Raw genomic sequence first — 19,683 nt, forward strand, 5'->3', positions numbered from 1 at the left:
CAATTCGCTAGTTCCGGGGAATACGTTGCCAACCCGAAAGCTTGCAACCAGGGTTGACTTCGCAAAGGCTGGCTAATCCGGGCTGGGGGTGTCCCATCATGCGAATGTTCACTATCTAGTCCTGTAGCCTTAAGGAAAGCTGCAACGTGGGGATGGGTTGATAGGTTTCGTTAACTCCAGTTTCTCGGACTGTTTTTAAAAAAACTTTCCCTAAGTGTCAAGTGCCCCGCTGAGTCCCGTCTGCCACGTAGTATAAAAAAAAAAATACACTTGAACTTTACGGGAAAGCGGCATCACCCTCATCCGGAGATTCCCCCTCCCTCCCTCCCTCACCCACGCTTCTCGCCGCCTCCTTGAGGGAAAAACAGGGAGCCAAATCGGCTTCGCGCCACATTCCAGGCGCCAAGTGAGAGAACCCCCCCCCCGCCGCCACCTCCGCCCGGATACCCAGGGGAGGGGGGAGGACGTCACGCACGTCTCCCGGAGGCGGTGACGTCACAAACCCACTCCGATCCTCGCGCCCGCTGCCCCTTCCAGGCAGTCCCCGCGTTCGGCATTCGTAGCCCGCGCGCCTCGGCAGCGGAGCGGTCCCTCCGCGCCCGCCCCCCACCCCTCCCCGCAGCGCGCGCGCGCTCTCTCTCCGTGCCTGCCCGCTAAATTCCGTTAGCGCCACCTCTTCCCCCTCCGCCTCGCCCCGCCCCGCCTTTGGCCCCACATGTTCGGTCCGGAAAAACTGTTGGGGCAGCTGCCCAAGCTGGAGAGATACGGGAATATGGCGTCCGTGGGGGATTTTAACCCGGTGAGCGCCAACGTGCCGGCCACCCGGGTGGAGATCTCCGTGTCTTGCAGGTGAGGCAGGCGAGGGAGAGGAAAGGCGGTGCAGCGCGGGGCGTTTCTCTTGGTTTTGGGGCGGGGGCGCTTCCCGCTCCCGGACGGGGCAGAAGGGTCGGGAAAGGGGAGTGGGAGTGGAGCCGCCACGCCTTTCCCCGGGGGCTGCGAGTGAACGTGTGAACGGGAAAACCTGCTTTTTGCGTGGCTGGCTGCCTGGGAGGCTCGCCCCCGTCGGAGCAGCGACGTTTTTCTTTCCCACGCAGATCGTGCCGGGGTGTGGGATTTCCTACGCCCCCACGGGGCTGACAGCAAGCCACCCCATGATCCCCGGTGGGTTGGGTGCGGGAGATCCTCGACCCAGACTTTTTTTTTTGTCTTCTGTGCCTGGGAGTTTTCCTGACCCGCCGTGACGCTCGGTTGGCACCTGGTGAAAGTTCGTGGGGTGTGAAATTCCTGTGTTGTACAATCCGGGAAGAGGGTGGTTGGGTATGTGACGCACACCCGCCAGGCACTTCACAACAAGAACTTGTGGCTTAGGTTGCCTGTGCTACTACCGTAGTGTCAAACGACCACAAGACCATTGACGATCCCAGTGCAGAAACGGGAGAAAAAAAGAAAAATACGGGAAGGTGGAGAAGCGAGGGGGAAAAAAAAGAGATTTTTGAGCGCAACAGCATAAAAAAAAGAATGCTACTCTTGGGCTTATTGGAGGCAGGAAATGCTTCTGGCGTCAGTCTCTGCTTAGGATTACTTCTTCGACATCCAGCAAAGGGTTTGTTTTCCTCCATGCTGAAAAGTTGTTAAATTCCTTCAACTCTACAAGGCTGATAACAAATGCACATTTTCTTCCCCCCTTTCACTTGATTGACCTGGTTGGTACCGTACCTGTAACTTCTGTCTGTTCCTGGTAAAACAGGAACAGGTGTAAAAGCCCCCTTTATTGTCACCCTCATATTATTGTTTTTACAGGATGCAAACAAGTGGAAAATACTGACGTTATTATCTCTGGGGAAACATGCCAACAGTAATGCATATTTCAATTTTCCTGTGTGTGTGTGCGTGCACACGCACACACACAACATGCATAAAAATCAGATTTATCCTCAAGAGAATCATTGGAAATTCTGTTATTAGGAAATGAGTAATTCAATCTGATTTCCCCCCATTCTAGTCACTCTGTTTCTTCCTGCAATCCAGTATTGGTCTTTTGAAAATACTGTTTTTTTTATCATGGTGATTAACGGAGAGGAGAAAATTAAAATTGATCTTGTGCCTTATAAAACGAATCCATTGCCTTTAATGTTGTTTCCTTATTTAATTAGGAAATTTTCATGTTCTGGAGTTCTAATAAAGAATTGCAACTTATGTCTATTAAAGCTAGCAGCTAAAGGAAGGAAATTGTTACTTCTTATGCTTTAAAATTTAGAGAAAAGACCTTCATATTTTTTTCTCCAGAATGTCTTGGCTTGTCCCTTTCTTTTGAAATGTTATGCCAGTATTATTACCTCGTTTGCAGAGGCCTTTATAATGAAAAGAATTAAATGGGAATTGAATTGTCTCTTCTCATTTCTGAACACTTTGTAATATTTGTTTTGCATAGTTTAATTTTGCACTATACACATAGAATGGCATTTCTCTGCTGTTTACAGTATCAGTTATTCAGGTTCGGTTCTTTTGTATAGGCAACAGAATGCAGCAACCAGGTTGTGATGTTGGGAAAATATGACTTCATCCAGATTTTGAAAAAGCTCTGAAATCAGACTTTATTTGTTGTACCATTCTTTCTGTACACCAATACAGAAATTTTACATTCAAGCCTATGTGATATTGAATAAGCTGTTCATTATGATGGTATTTCCACATTGGAAATTATTTCCTTTAACACATAAAAGACTGGTACAGAATAATTTGAATGAATATTTCATTGTTAATGGCTACAATAAATGTTTCAATTACTTAAAACATATTGGACACATGCTAACAAAGAGCATTAGAAATAGACTGATGTAGCAAACCAATACTAACTTGGAGGATGCAGAAAAATTATGTGATCCATAATGTTTGATAGATTCAGCATGTTCAGTAATCATGGCGGCTTCCATGATTTCTGATTCTCATTTGAACGGTGGTGGGATCCTCCAAAAGAGATTTTTGTTGTGCCTAAAAGATTCTTTCTACATAGGAGCTGATTTTAGAAAGTGGAAAAGAACTGATTACTCTCTGCATGGTAGAACTGTCAGAATTTGCCTGTGTAGCACTCAAGTTTTTTATGTAAAAAAGCCATGTTAGGAAACTGCTTTTTAAGCTTGTTGTGAGTGGGTATATTCAGAGGGTGTAAATATCCTTGTGATATTAATCCCTCTTAAATATCCCACCATAGTCAATCTGGTTGAGAAAGTTTTTGTCCGACTGCTCTATTATTGGGGGAGGGAGGGTTTCCAAAGAGTACTAAATGAGGGATTGAATCAGTATTTTATACATGGCTGTGATACCCCATTCCGTTCCTTCTCTGTGTAGCAAAATGTGGCAACTTGATTGGAAAGAATATACAGGTAGTCCTCGACTTACAACCACGATTGAGCCTAAAATTTCCATTGCTGAATAAGACAGTTAAATGAATTATGCCCCGTTTTACGATGTTTGTGCCATGGTTGTTCAGTGACTCACTAGAGTTAAGTGAATCACGTGATCATTAAATGAATTAGATTTCCCCCATTGACTTTGTTTGTCAGAAGCTCCGTTGGACATGCCGATTGCCAAGCACCTGAAGTTTGATCACGTGACTGTGAGGATGCTGCAACAGTCATACGTGTGAGAAGTGGTCATAAGTCACTCTTTTCAGTGATGTTGTAACTTTGAACAGACATTAAACAAATGGTTGTAAGTCAAGGACTACCTGTAGCAGAATATTTTTAACCTTTTCTATTTTGGAGAGGGGAAAGCTACATGATGGGAATGAGCACAGGAAACTAAAAGACAAACTCCCATCCATATGTCCCTAAATCTGAAAAATAACCGATAATTAGCTTTTGGTGGGGATTGCTTCAAACTTTGGATGGGATTAATTAGGTGAAGGGATTAATCGGGTTTGAGACATAGTCTTTGCTCTCACTAAGCCCCCCCCCATTGATTGATTGAAAAATATCAGTTAAGGGTGGGAATAGGAGGCCATGGCTTTCTGCTCCCGTTGCCATCTTAATTTTTGAATTCATCCTCACATACTGCACCACCAAAATATATTTATTTATAAATCAATTAATTTATGGGCTGTTCAACTCAAAGCAATTCTGTGTAGCATACAAGATAAATTAAGTCATTTCCTACTAAGTTTGGGGCTCATCTTCAGATGTTGATGATCCATGGCATACAGGCTAGATCACAAGGTCTTTAGCAAAGGAAACAACAGCGCCTCCTAGAGGAAAAATGTATCTTTGCATTTGAGAGTTTTACTATGCAACTTACAATATGTAATATTTGTTTATAAATTCGTTATAATGTCACTGATACTTTAAAGAAAAAATATATAATACAATACAAGTCCTCTGGTAAAAATATTTTTGGAATAAAGGTGGTTAGCAATATGAAAACAGTTTTCTTTGCCACATTGTACATTACAATATTTAAAACAAAATTGTAGGAACTGTCTTTTTTTTCATTTTCAGAAAAAGAAAATTGTAGAAAAATCAGGTTTCTCAATATTTTCTTGCTTTTTTTTCTACCCTCACATTTCTAACGATATATTCCAGTGGTGGCGAAGCTATGGCACGCATGCCAGAGGGGGCACTCAGAGCCTCTTTGTGGGCACACAAGCCGTCGCCCCAGCCCCGCCTCCCCCTGTGGGCCCCCTCACCAGCCCCCCCGGAGGACTCGCCCCTGAGCGTGGCCTGCATGAAGCAGCGCAGCCAAGGACATGGCAGCTGGGCAGCGGGGACAAGACTGCCCTTGCACCCCATCACACAATTGATGCTGCGGGATGCGGGCAGAGGGCGTGGCCGCCATGGCGCTGCTGTGCCACCATGGCGATCTGCGGTGGGCCGTGGAGGTGGTGAGTGGCCCTGCAGATGGGCGCGGTGGGGGCAGGGTGGATGGAGCAGTGGTGGGGCCGGTTTTGGGGCACTCGGTCTCTAAAAGGTTTGCCATTACTGATATATTCTGTACACATTCAAGAACAACATGTGGATTTATTTAGTTAACAGGTTTATATCTTCTTTTGTTCAGGAGTCAAGTTGGTATCCATAGTGCTCTTTCCTCCAATTTTTCCATACGATACCCCTGTGAGGTAGGTTGGGGTGAGAGAATGTGACTGGTCCAGAATTACCCAGTGAGTTTTTTCCACTGAATGTAGCCCAGAATCTAGGTCTTCCCAATGGCAGTCCATTCCTTTTATTTACCATACCAACCTGGTCCTTTCATTATAAAATAAGGTTTTTATTTGAAAATTTACTGGAAATGTTCCAGATTTGTAAGTTGTGTGATGCATAAACATACACGGTAGAATAATAATTGCACATTTACTACATGTTATAAACATTCAGAGCATTTAATACACACTCTAACATTTAGATTCTCTATATGCTTCTAAATCTTTTTAGTTTTCAGTAATGCACAGCAAAGCATCTACCAGGTTTTTTTTAGCATGTCTCTCTCAAAATAGGAGATGTGAACATGCTCTAGGAGTGTAAAAGTGTTTTTGCATTAGATAGAAAGGTAAACATTGGTCTACACATATTTAGAGGTGTCTTGATTTCAAGGAAGGAAGTAGTTTACCTATGTTTATTTTACCTATATTTATAACACAGGAGATGGAATGATACCACAGTGTAGTAAAATCAAAAGATTGTATGGAATGTTGGACAGTGGCCATTTCCTGGTTTTTCATACAGGGGAGTTGGAACAAATCTAAAGGCTGAAAGTAGAAGAGAAAATTTCCAAGTAGTTTTCTGTATGATTGCAGAAACAAGTTACATTTATCAGTACACTGGCCTGTGCTACTTATCGTTAAACATTTAACTTTGTCCAGTGGTTTGTCATTTTACTAATATTGTCTTTGTAGGAGCAGCTGTACTATGTTTTCAAATAGTTCTAAGTCCCCAGTACTGTAGATTAGACTGGGAAATAAAAAGTTAATGACAAACCTCTTATTTATTGTTACCAAGAATACTACTACTACTACTACTACTACTACTACTACTACTACTACTAATAATAATAATAATAATAATAATAATAATAATAATAAAGTTGAAAGGGACCTTGGAGGTCATCTAGTCCAACTCCCTGCTCAGGCAGGAAAGCCTATACCAGTCATGGCGAACCTTTTAGAGCCCGAGTGCCCAAAAACTGGCCCCGCCTCGCTCCACCCCCTGCCCCGCCCCCACCCCGCCTGCCTACAGGGCCACTCACCGCCTCCAGGGCCCGCCGCAGATCACCCAGGCAGCCCAGCAGCACCATGGCGGCCATGCCCTCTGCCCGCGCCCCACAGCATCAACTGCGTGATGGGGCATGAGGGCAGAGTCTTTTCTACGCTGCCTGGCTGCCATGTCCTTGGGTTCACTGCTCTGCATGGGCCACGCTCAGGGGCTACTCTCCTCCAGGGGGGCTGCTGGGGAGGAGGGGGCCGTGGGGGGAGGTAGGGCTGGGGAAACGGCACGTGTGCCCACAGAGAGGGCTCCGAGTGCCGCCTCCGGCACGCGTGCCATAGGTTTGCCACCACTGGCCTATACCCTTTCAGACAAATGGCTGTCTAATCTTTTCTTAAAAACTTCCAGGGTTGGAGTATTCACAGCTTCTGGAGGCAGGTTGTTCCACTGGTTAATTGTTCTAACTGTCAGGAAGTATCTCCTTAGTTCTAGGTTGCTTCTCTCTTTGGCTAGTTTCCATCCATTGCTTCTTGTCCTGCCTTCGGGTGCTTTGGAAAATAGTTTGATTCCCTCTCCTTTGTGGCAGCCCCTGAGATATTGGAACTCTGCTATCATCGTCCTTCTCTTCATTAGACTAGACATTCCCAATTCCAGCAACCGTTCCTTATATGTTTTAGCCTCCAGTCCCCTGATCATCTTTGTTGCTCTGTACTCTTTCTAGAGTCCCAATATCTAGATTAAAATGTTCATGTAATCATCAAAAGTTTAGATCCTTGTGCAATCCTAAAATGCATTAAGATTTTCACCTTAGCATCAAACATAGGTAAAGCTTTAGAATGAGTCAATCTTGCTCTGAGATGAGATGGCTAGTATGCTCTCTTTTATAGTTAAATTGCTGTTTTTTTATAGTATAATGTGATTGATATTTATATGTGTATAATTCTGTATTATTAATGATTTGACTCTATTCACATTCATTCATTCACTCTTATAAGTTAACCTGATTTTAACATGTGTCCTTCTCACAGTCATTTGGAGGCTCCCTTGTTGAATTATTTTTATTGCTCACTCAGTATGCAGGCTGGCCATTATAAAGTCTTTATGTGCCCTATTGAATAATCAGTTATGCACTATAAAGCTGAAGTCTGCCTGAGGAAATACTAATATGCTTTGCCTGGTGTTAGGTTTAATAAGCTGGGTTTCATCACCAGCCCTTAACTCAGTGGTGGGATTCAAATATGCGAACAACCGGTTCTCTGTGTGGATGCCACTTCTGGAAGTCCATTCTGGGCCTGGGCAACAAAAAATTAGCTACCGGTTCTACCAAAGTGGTGCAAACTGGCTGAATCCCACCACTGCCTTAACCTGTTCAACCTATCTTGCGTGTTTATGACTATTTATGACTTTATATAATATTTGTGATTTTCACTTTCATTTTCAACTGGAAATCAAATCAATCTGTTCCATCTCAGGTTCTGTGTAGATTATATGCTTTCTGCTCTAGAATCTTTTATACATTTGAAAAAAGGGATATGAGAATTTATTATTTCAGTAGAGGGAAAGCATCCTGACCAGTAGAGACTCTGACAAAATCATTGAGTAGTTTGGTTTCCCGATTAAGGGCTCATGAATGAAATAGTTAATAGAAAAAATAACAATATTACCGTCTTATTGTTCATGTGTACAGATATTCCTTAACTTACAACCATTCATTTAGTGACCATTCAAAGTTATAATGGTGCTGAAAAAAGCGACATGACCATTTTTCACACTTAGCAATTGTTGCAGCATTCTTATGGTCACGTGATCAAAATTCAGACACTTGGCAACTGGCATGTATTGATGACGGTTGTAGTGTCCTAGGTTCATGTAATCTCCTTTTGCAACCTTCTGACAAGCAAAATCAATGGGGAAACCAGATTTAATTAGCAACTATGTTAGTGACTTAACAACTGTAGTGATTCACTTAATAACTATGGGAAGAAGGATTGTAAAATGGGGAAAAACTCACTTAACAACTGTCTTGCTTAGCAACAGAAATTTGGGACTCAATTTTGGTTGTATGTCAAGAACAACCTCTACTCAACTGATGTGTGTGTGTGTTATTCAGATTTAATTTTCAGAGATGAGGCTGAAATTAGATCTAGGAATATTCATATTTTTGAGAATTTTTAACATTTTTAACAGAGTAGTCCCACAGCGAGATGGGCGGCAAATAAATTTTAACAAATAAATAAGCATAGCAAATTAGTATATGAATGCCATAATAAATAGTTCATTAGGATTTTATTAAACCTTAAGTAGTAGTTATCTATTAAGAATTCGTACTTTTTGTCTTTTCTTCTAAAAATTGTTTCACAGGAACAACAAAGGCAATAAGGATAATTATTACTTAGAATATAGAAGATAAATAACAGTCAGAAGGGACCTTGGAGATCTTGTAGTTCAGCCCCCTGCTTGAGCAGAAGATCCTATACCATTTCAGAGAAATGGCTGTCCAGTCTCTTTTTAAAAGACATCAGTGATGGAGCACCCACAGCTTTGGAAGGCAAGCCATTCCACTGGTTAATTGTTCTTACCATTAGAAAAAAATTTCTTAGTTTTAGGTTGCGTCTCTCCTTGTTTAGTTTCCATCCATTGTTTCTTGTGTTGCCTTCTGCTGCTTTGAAAAATAAATTGACTCCCTCTTCTTTGTGGCAGACCTTCAAATACTGAACATTGCTATCATGTCTCCCCTACTCCTTTTCACTAGACTAGACATACCCAATCCCTGCAACCATTCTTCATATGTTTTAGTCTCCAGTCCCCTAATCATCTTTGTCACCCTTCTCTGCACTCTTTCCAGAATCTCAACATCTTTGGTCATTGTGGTGACCAAAACTGGATGCAGTATTCCAAGTGCGGTTTTATTAAGGCTTTATAAAGAGATATGAATACTTCACATGTTCTTGATTCTATCCCTCTATTAATGCAGTCATTGGCTTTTTTGGCTGCTGCCTCACACTGCTGGCTCATATTTAAGTGATTGTCCACTAGGGCTCCAAGATCCCTCACAGTTATTGCAGTTAAGCCAGGTTTCACCTAATCTGTACCCATACAATTGGTTTTTCTTGCCTAAGTCTAAAGTCTTACTTTTCTCTAAATTGAATTTCATTTTGTTAGATAGGGCCCAGTGTTCAAGTCTGTCGAGATCCATCTGGATCTTGAGCTTATCTTCTGGTGTATTGGCTATTCCTGATACCTCAGTGTCATCTGCAAATTTGATGAGTTCTCCTTCTATAACCTCATCTAAGTCATTTATGAAGATATTGAAAAGTACTGTGCCTAAGACAGAACCTTGTGGTATCCCACTGTTTACTTCCCTCCATGTAGATGTAGTACCATTAAGAACTACTCGTTGAGTATGGTTTGTCAACCAGTTACAAATCGATCTGGTAGTAGTGCTGTCTATTCTACATTTTTCTAGCTTACCAAGAAGTAGGTTGTGGTCTACTTTGTCGAATGCCTTACCGAAATCTAAGTATACTACATCCATGGCATGTCTCTGATCTACTAATTTAGTCATTTTGTCAAAGAATGAAATAAGATTGGTTTGGCATGATCTGTTTTTAACAAACTCATGCTGGCTTTTAGTTATAATTGTATTTGTTTCTAGATGTTCGCAGATCTGTTTTTTGATGATCTTTTCCAATATTTTCCCAGGTATTGATGTTAGGCTGATTGGTCTGCAGTTTCCTGAGTCTGTTCCCCGCCCCTTTTTTTTTTAAAGATGGGAATCACATCAGCTCTTTTCCAATCCTCAGGTAGTTCCCCGGTGCTCCAGGAATTTTTTAAAGATATGATACAGTGGTTTCTGTTTTTGATAACTTGTATTTTCTTTTTGCGTGAAGACAGATGCAAAGAATGAATTAAGCAGCTCTTCTTTCTCTCTACTGCCAGTTACTTCACTGCAATCTTCTTTCATTAATGGACCAATTGTTTCCTTGACTTTTTTCTTGGTTTTTTTATGTGTGGAAAGAATCTTTATTATTTTTGACATTTGTTGAAAGTCTTACTTCATTCTGAGCCTTAGCCAGTGGTGGGATTCAAATATGTAAACAACCGGTTCTCTGTGTGGATGCCGCTTCCGGAAGTCCATTCTGGGCCTGGGCAACAAAAAATTAGCTACCGGTTCTGCCAAAGTGGTGCGAACCAGCTGAATCCCACCACTGGCCTTAGCTTTCCTAACTTCATCTTTGCAGGTTTGAGTAATTTGTTCTGTCCTAGATATGTGTCTCTTTCCATTTACTATTACTATTATTAATTAATAATTACTAGTATTCATTATTGGGATTTTCTCATGTTAAAAAGAAATCATTAATTCATGTCTTTGGTTCTTGCCGTGGCTTTGGTCTGTATTTGTGGTTAAAACCTTTCCCTGCTGTAAACTGTTTCTCAGCTTTTGTCTTATGTTCTTAAGATGTGTGCAGTTTGGTAATAATTCTGACCTTATTTTTCCCCATATCATTTCTTTGTATTATTTCTGATAGAAAAATGAATATTAGCAGATGGTATAGGGCTTGGGTTTCCAGGTTGTAACTCAAGGGCAACAATATGCTTCTTACCCTACTTTCATTTTTTTTACTTAAAAGTAAATACGCTTTTAAAATTTCAAATGTGCTCCCTATCTTAAATATTTGGGGCACTTGTCACTAGAAAAGAACATGTCATTTGTACTTAAGTTTTTGTTCACCTTAGAAGTAATAACCTTAATGTTCAAATACAGAATAATTTACTATTCTTCATGTTATTATAAATTTTAGAATGGGGCAATCTAGAGTTCTAAGATGATAAACTAACTTCAAATGCCCTCTTTCAATTCAAAGCTCTAATAAGAGTTTCTAGGTTCTTCTTTCATGGCATCCTCTACCCTCTCTGCTTGGGGACCCTAACTGTCCTTAAGAAAGGGATATTAGTAACTGTTAAATCGGTCCTAAGAATTCAAACCAGTTTAAGGTTCTTAACAATTGCCTGGAATAATAAAGTTGGCTGAAACTGATTTTGCCCAAGTGGAGCAAATAGAAAACAGACACCTTATTCAAAATACATCATTAGAGGCCTCCAGATCAGTACAGTGTCTTCTCTAAATGTCCTTTAAACATATCACAGGAATTGTATATCGGTTCCAAAATTTATAGGGGATGATATTATAGCAATAGTCTCCTAACCACATAGGATAATTCTTCTGGGCAGCAACTAAAGAGTACAGTATTAACTAGCAAAGAAAGACTCAAAATATTCCAAGCTATTTTCAGTCATCTTCACATATATTTTCATAGGTGGATTCTAATCATCTCCAGATCTGACTTATTCTTCATGGATCCTCTGAACTTTAATAATAGAGCCATAATGAAAAGAATCAGAAGTGATAATATCAAGGATCCATTTTATCTTGTCATTCTAATCTATAACAAAACTATAGTTGCTCAGCCTGTCCTCTTGAAAATTACCCCAACGCATTCAGTAATCTTATGCATTCTATGTTTCTTAGACTATTTTAATTAATCCTTTACTCTGGCAGGTGGACAACTTGGCTGCTGGTTGAAGTGGTTTAGGCTGACAATGGATTAATAATAGCATCTTTCCCATCCCAACTCCCCTACATTTTTATTGTATTCACTATCACTCTTCTCATTGTGAAGTCAAATGTGAATAAATATGACTCATGAATAACGTACTTATTGGCATACAAGCCATGAAGTCACAAACTAGCACTGAGAAATCCCTGGCATAAATTTTATCTTGTCTTTATTGTACCAAAACTGGTCTTATTTTTCTTCCTTGCAGTTTATATGCATTAGACTGAATATCTAGTGCACATTTGTCAGTTTTCCTATTTCACTGAAATTGCAGGATAAATTTGGCAGCGCTCTCTTGAAGTGGAATAGCTGTTGAATATATAGTCAGAATAATTTTTAAGTTATCTATGAAAAAGTATTCTTTAGTGAAGCCAGGTCCCCGTTTGTAGAATGTATTTGTTAGCCCTTTAATCTAAATCATTTCCATCTCTTGCAAGTTCTAATCTTGTAGTTGTTTAGCCTTCCTAATGACCATCATTTCTGCTCAGTGGGTGAACTTTCAGTCCTTTGAATAAATTTTACCTTACTGATTTTCATTCCCAAGTAACTATAAAGCATTTGCATGATCTTAGATTATTACTTTTATATAACAAAATAAGAATTTCCATACATATATAAACCAATGTTTTATGGGACGTATTTATACAATACTCTCATGCAACCTTTTCTTGGTGGTATTCTTTGTTTCTTAAGCTGCTGTAGCAGCCTCAGGGAAGTGAGAGAAAAAGCAAAAGCTTGATCTGGAAATATGCAGATAGTAGAGGAAGGCTTCTCACAAATATTCTCATCCATAGAACATTTCTAAATGGAACTTGCATATTTAAATGGAACTGGGTTTTTCTGTTCTGTCTATTCCACAGTTTTCTTAGGTAGGCAGGGCTTTTTTTTCTCATAGAACGCCCAGAACGGAGTTCCGGCACCTTTTTTGGATGAAACCCTGTAGGGTAGGCAAGGTGGGTTGTATGATGTCTGTGAGTTCTGGCACCTTTTTTTTTTTTTTTTAGAAAAAAAACACTGTAGGTAGGTAAGAAAATTAATTCCTTAAATAGTTCTTAACTATTGCTAGAATTGTTGGGCACATTATTTATCTGTTCTTGGTAGAATATCCTGAATAAATAGTAAATGTGGTTAAAAATGAAAGCCTACATAATAGATCCCTGGGACTTTTTTCTGAAGCTGCATGTTAATTTGCTATTAGTATATGCAGCCCATAGGAAATGTTGTGAACCCTGGAAGTGTGCCTTCTCTGTTGTGGTGCCTGGCCTATTGGCTTTTGTAAGACACTAAAGACACTATCTGTTGCCATGAGCCGTGGATGAATATAGTATGCTGGCTGGTGTCCTCAGTTGCCAATCTGTTATTTGCTTTTGATGAGAATGTTTTTATGATCGATTTTAAATTTGTAATTTTTAAATGTACATATTTTTGAATTCGTGAGCTCCCTAGGGTGGTTTGCAAAGTTGGGCATCCGTAGAGGTTGAATAAATATTCAAGCGCCTTTATTGCTTAAAATGTTTGACCCGTGAGATAGTCTTGAGGATCGTACCCCCCCAAAAAAATTACAATACAGTTACTCAGAAGAAAATTGTACTGTGTTCAAAGGCTTATGGTTCAAAATATACATGCAACATTTATCTTAGCTTCTGATAATAAATTATATAATTATGCCTAGACCCTAGTTACTTGAGGGACTGCCTATCTCCCATAGTATCTGCCCAGCTAATTTGATCTGGTAGTGTCGGCACACTCCAGGTTCCATTCATTATGCCAGCTGTCAGAATTCTGGAAGCACACCTGCTCTATAGAACAGGGGTCTTCAAACTACGACCTGCAGGCTACATCCGGCCCTCTGGAAGGCTCCTTTCAGCCCTCCAGCTCCTCCCATGTGTTTCCAAACAGCACAGGGAGAGAAAGCAGGTTGTATTCACCACTGTTTGGAAAGAAAAGTAGGATTCCCTCAATTTCTCCAGTGGGGGGGGGTTGCTAGCCAGCTGGAGGGTTGGTGGACGAGGAAGGGGAAACACGTTCCTTTTTAAAAGTGGCACTGGTTTTGAGCCAGCTGGAGGGTTGCTTCCTGTCAGAACTGCCATCCTTTGCTCACACCTGTGCTTCATTAGATGCCGGTCTGCCATAAGCCACGGGGGGGGGGGGGGGAGTCATGGGAAGACAAGGGGAAACAGAAAGTGATCTTCATGCTGTTCCCAGCCGTCCCAAGGCCGAGGACCTGGAAATGGAATGCCGTGCCTATCCATCTCTCCAACTGTTACAGGGACAGTTGCCAAAACATCTTCTTTGAATATGACTGGACAATGGAGAGAGAACGGGGTGAAAAGGAGAAGGGAAAGTTAACTAGGGCAGGGGTAGACATGCTGGCTCAGGAATTCTGGGAGTTGAAGTCCACAAGTGATAAAAGAGCCAAGGTTGTCTACCCCTGTCCTAGTTAACTCTACCCCTGCCCTAGTTAACCCCTGAACTAGGGAATCTTCATGCGTAGATTTTTAGATTTGGCTTTGCTACTATAACTGCTTGGCTTTAGTAAGAGTAACCTTTTCGCTACTGAATGGAGTCAAGAATGTTTCTTTCCTAAGATACCAAGCTGGGCCAGGTCTGACGCTTCCTTTGCTGGTGGGGAGGGGGGTTGATCTAAGGGACCTCCCTTGGATTGTTTCTCCCCACACACAAAGAAAGCCCCATTTGAACTGGCTCGGGCCAGGTGGATGAGGAAGGATCATCTGGAGGGTCCCTTCCTTTGCATTGTGTGGGGGGGGGAGGAATGATCTGGCCTAGTTGGGCACATTTATAAAGTTTATTTCCCCCCCTCTGGCCCTTAAATGTTTGCAAAATGTCCAATGTGGCCTTCAGACTGAAAAGTTTGGAGACCCCCACTATAGAAGAATGGAATGAGGTTCCTGCCCAGATTCAAATGGCCTACGTCCTATTTGTATTTCAAAACATCTCTGAAGATGTAGCTCTTTGCCCAGGTGTTCTGACCAAAACCTGATTCACCCAAAGCAACCAAATCACTTTGAAGATGGAACATACATTTATTGTCATGCAATCAATAATACAGTATACTAGGCTCTCAGCAAAGTTTTGCACTTTGCTGAACAGTCATGCAAAAGTAGAACCAGAGCTTATATACCTTTCGCCCATTACATTGCAAAGAAAAAGCCAGAGAAAGGAATGGCTGAAATGCCTTACACGGTTCTGCCAGGAACAAAAGGAAGTGGTGACCATTTGTTATACTACTGTTGGAATGATTAGTTAAATACAGTGGTGACGAGGATCACCAGTTAGTGAGTCAGATTAGTGAAAGGAAGGAAGATGGGTATGTGTGGAATTTCAGAGGTTGCTCAGTGACTTATCAGATAAATTGTGGGGTGTAGCTCTTATGTTGATATATTTTTTTCTAATATTGTGAATAGTTCAATTAGCTGTGACCCTTACCTGGATCAGGCATTCATTGCTTATTCAATTGGAGCAGCTTCGAGTGGAATCCCTAAGGGATCACTTTCTTGTGACCATGAGGGTTGTCAGCACCACCAATCTCAAGTGGGAGAGATCTATTGTAATGGCCTGTTGAAGTCGATTTACGGAAACTTTTGGTTTTCAGTAAGTTTTCGGAGTATTTTCCAACTATTTGACAGCAGTTTGTTTACCTTCTTGACACCTGTAAAACTAAGTTGAAAAAAAGTGCTAGACAGGTTTACTCCCAGCAATCTCTCCTTTTCATTAATATAAGTACTATGGGGTCGCGATGGGTCAGACACGACTTCGCAATTAACAACAACAACAAATACTTAATTTATTTATTTGCTCTAGGAGATAAATGACACAAAAACACCTAAAGCAATGCTAGAATAAGCATGGATATAAATCATTATTTACTTTTATTTTTAAAGGTTTAATTGGCTGCCCAACTTAAGGGCCATAGCCCTAGGCAGCTCACAAAAGCAGTAATAAAAAAGAAAAATAATAAAATCAATCTCCAACAAAAAATAAATAAAATCCCAGCTTCTTAAACAAACATTCAGTACATCAACATTTACAGCCATGAGCTCCAGTCTCACCCCATCCAATGCTTAAAGGAAGAACCAGATTTTTAAAGCTTTCTGGAAAACTAGAAAAGTTAGAGCCTGCTGAAACTCAGACTTGACTATATACTGTGGCAGTAAGCGTGGCAAGCTTCCATATTTTTATGTTCTTTTTATGTCTGCAAAATGTCATCCAGTAATACTGTTTAAAGAGAAATAATTCTGTTGATGAATGGTGACAAAATGAATCATTGGCCAGCTTCAGTGACCTTTTTGCTAGATATTTTGTAGAGAAAAATCGTTATCAGAGTTAGATGGTGGTTAGTCAAAATCCAATTAAGGGAGATACCTTCCAATGAGAGATTTCTTTGAGTTTGTGGATTCTGATGAAGTGGGCAATATTTTATGTGAACTGGATTTTTGTCTGTTTTAGTCTAATCAAGTTGCCAAGAAGGGGATATAGATTTGATTGGGGAAGTGGTGAATTCTTTGAGAAAAGGGAATCATTATCCTTGAATGAAATGGCAGTATGCCCTGTCCACAAGAGGGAGGCTTGACTCTTGAAGTGGCCATCTTCACTGCCCCATCTTCACACTTTTTGGGGGAAGGTACTTGAGAAGGTAAAGGGTAGCAGCAACATCAACTGGGAGATAAACTCTGTACCAACTGGGAGATAAAATAGGATCCTGACATGTCTAGTTGATAATTTTGTCAGCTAAAAGATAAAGAAATAGAAGGACAGCTATGCTGGACTTCATTCTTACTAATAGGGATATAATGATTGAAGGGGTAGAAGTTATAGAAACTTTGGGGGAAGAGTGACTATGTCATATTAGCATTCAACATAATGTAGGCACGGGTAATTGAACAAAGTCAAACTATTCTTTTAGATTTCAAGAAAGGTGACTTCAACAAACTAAGAGAGAGATTAGGAAGGATTCTTTGGATGGAGATTCTAAAGGGAAAAACAATTCAGGATGTTTGGGAGACACTGAAACATGAAGTTATAAAAGACCAATCAAACACAATACCACAAAGGGGAAAAAAAGACACACGGTGAAACCAGCATGGCTGCACAAAGAATTGCCTGAGAAACTGAAGGACAAAATGAACAAATATAAAAAAATAGAAGATGATGTCAGGAAAGCTAAAGCTCAGAATTGCAACAAATGCCAAAAATAACAAAAAAAATCTTTTAGTATGTAAAGAATAAGAAGAAAGTCAAGGAAAAGATTGGTTCACTAATGTGAGAAGATGATAAGACGGTGGCAGGCAGCAGGGAGAAAGCGGAACTGCTTAATTCCTTCTTTGCATCTGTCACAATTTACAAAATGAAAAAAAATAGTCCAACCTATGAAAAGCAGCACCGTGGGAGATAGAAGAGGAATGCAGGTCAAAAGAGGCAAAAAAAAAAAAATGAGTAAGAGAGCACCTATCCGCTCTAGACAAATTTAAATCTCCAGGACCAGGTGGATAACATCTCAGGGTTCTGAAGGAGCTGGCAGATGTGATCTCGGAACCACTGAACAAAACCTTTGAGCACTCCTGATGAATGGGGGAACCGTGATAAATATCAGTCAGTTGCCAAGCATCTGAATTTTGATTATGTGACCGTGAGGATGCTGTACTTCTTTCAGTGTCTTTGTAACTTCAAACAGTCATTAAACGAACTGTTCTAAGTCGAGGACTACCTGTACATTTTATCGTATCACTGTTAGGGTTTTTAAATAATGCAGAACAGTGACACACAGGCTGTTCCTTCCCCCATCCAAAATTGTTTTATTGTACAAAATTAAATTCGTATCTTATTTTACTGTCTTCCTATTACTATGAATTTACTATGAATTTCTATTTTTATTCAGTCTATACATTTCTATCTCTATGTTCTTGTGGGAAGTCAGCCCCCCAGAGAAGGAAATATTAAAAGGGCAGGAAAATATATTTCCTCAAAGGATCTTGAAGAGGCAGAAAAGCATGCCCAGTTTTTCTTAATAACCCCAGGTCTCCCTCCCCCAAGCAGAAACCAGCTCTGTAGAAATGCAGATGGAGGCCCCAGCTAGAAGATCAAGAAGACAAAGACACATAAAATCTACATACCCAAACTCTAAGACAGGATATAATAGGATTAACACAGAGATACCAAAGGGCATATTCAGACTCAGGTCAAAGTTCATGCCACAGGAACAACTCCAAACAAAAGGCTCTATAGGGTATAAAAACCCACTCCCTATATATGCTCATTCCCTTTTTTCTGCCAGAGCCATCTTTCTGTCTGGCTCTCCTCTTCAATAAACTGCAACCTTCTTTCTAAAGCAGTCGCCATGTTGTTTATCCCCGGCTTGGACTGAACCACGATGAAGACTTTTCTTCCAACATTCTATTTCTCTATTCCTATTTCTATGTTTGTAGCACTATGTTTTCTTATATTAAATATTTCTTAGCTTTTTAAATCTTTCCTTTTCCTCCAGATGTTCTTTTCCAGTAGCCAGTCTCAATGCATTTGCATGTGAAAAAACTTTTCACTATAGACTTGTGAATGGGGGTTTCTCTCCCTTCCCAAGTTGGAAGAAATTACAGCATTCTGTTTCTGGAGCTTTAGAGCTTCTGCACATGGTGGACTTAGTTATAGACTCTAATTGGGCTCTTTTCCTCCCTTGTGTCTCAGCTCTGCCTCTCAACAAACAGTCCTGCAACTCCAACTCTCTTCCTATTTGAAAACTACTCTGAGTTGCTTATCTTTGAGTTGGAGGTTTCTCATTCCCAAGTCTCTGCTCTCTTCATGGCTTGACTCCTTTCTTGATATATCCACCCACATGCTTTCTTTCAGTTACCTTTTTATAAAATAAATTCACCTGTTAAGGAGAGGTTGGGGCTGTTTTAACCCTCCTATTTCCCGGCAGTACCAAAACTGGATCCTAGAAGGGAAAAAAAATGCCTGCTCACTCCAGGTGGTGAGTTCATTCATTCTTCCACAGTCATAAACCATCTAAAGTCTAGGTTTGAGGTTGCTGTAAAAAAAAATAGAATGGTAATATCCACAAAACTGATCATAAATTTATTAGAAAAATTATGATATAAAAATTTAAAAATTCACATTCTTCAAGCCTGAAAAGATACTCTGAAAATTTGAAAAGATGGGAGATTAAAAATGATTTTATAGAATCATGAAAAGTATGGTACAAGTGCTGATATGTACAATATATAAATATACGCTGAGCCCAGCCCTTTAAATTTAAACACAGCAGTACTAATTTGTGATATTTACTTGCCATAATATGTTTAAGAGTTTTAAGACTTACTGCATCGCTGACTAGACAGTTAAGGGTATGTTTTATTCCCTTGCCCTGAGCCATTATGCCTTACTTCACTACACTGAATTAATGCTGAAGGCTATGGCCAGAATTGAAGACCTTTTCTTCAGAAAGGAAAGATTAATAAGATTGGTAACACGTAGTATGGGGTTCTGAACTTCATGCTAGCATCTATATGGGCAATAGCTATTTCATTTCACAACTTCATTTCCTTTAACTGCAATCTATAATCCAACTAATCTTGACTATACTGTTCTTTAGCTGTGGGAGTTGCCAGACATCAAGTCCATCTACATGTCTAGCATAATAAAGTTATAGACCCTAGCTGCAAGACTAGTTGACTTTAATGTTTCCCCCATGTTGTCTACTTGCCTATTTTCAAGGACATTGATTTCCATGACACAGTGATAGTGCAGTCTGCTGATTCTTCTGCAGGAAAACATACTGAGTTCTGGAGTTACACCAAATCATTCTGCTATTTCTAATAAATCTCCAGAGTTATGTCAGAAAACCTGTAAAAGGAATTATT

General features: G+C 40.3%; 1 protein-coding gene across 1 annotated transcript in view; it reads left to right on the forward strand.

The window, feature by feature from the left end:
- Window positions 1–715: 715 nt before the first annotated feature.
- LOC107296505 (copine-8) overlaps window positions 716–19,683 on the forward strand; it is a 64,450-nt gene continuing 45,482 nt past the window's right edge. The window contains exon 1 of the mRNA XM_015825859.1: window positions 716–849. Within this exon, the coding sequence (XP_015681345.1) occupies window positions 716–849 (134 nt within the window). The remainder of the gene's footprint in view (window positions 850–19,683) is intronic.

This window comes from Protobothrops mucrosquamatus, unplaced genomic scaffold, assembly GCF_001527695.2.
Source record: "Protobothrops mucrosquamatus isolate PMUCROS unplaced genomic scaffold, P.Mucros_1.0 scaffold2840, whole genome shotgun sequence".
NCBI lineage: Eukaryota > Metazoa > Chordata > Lepidosauria > Squamata > Viperidae > Protobothrops > Protobothrops mucrosquamatus.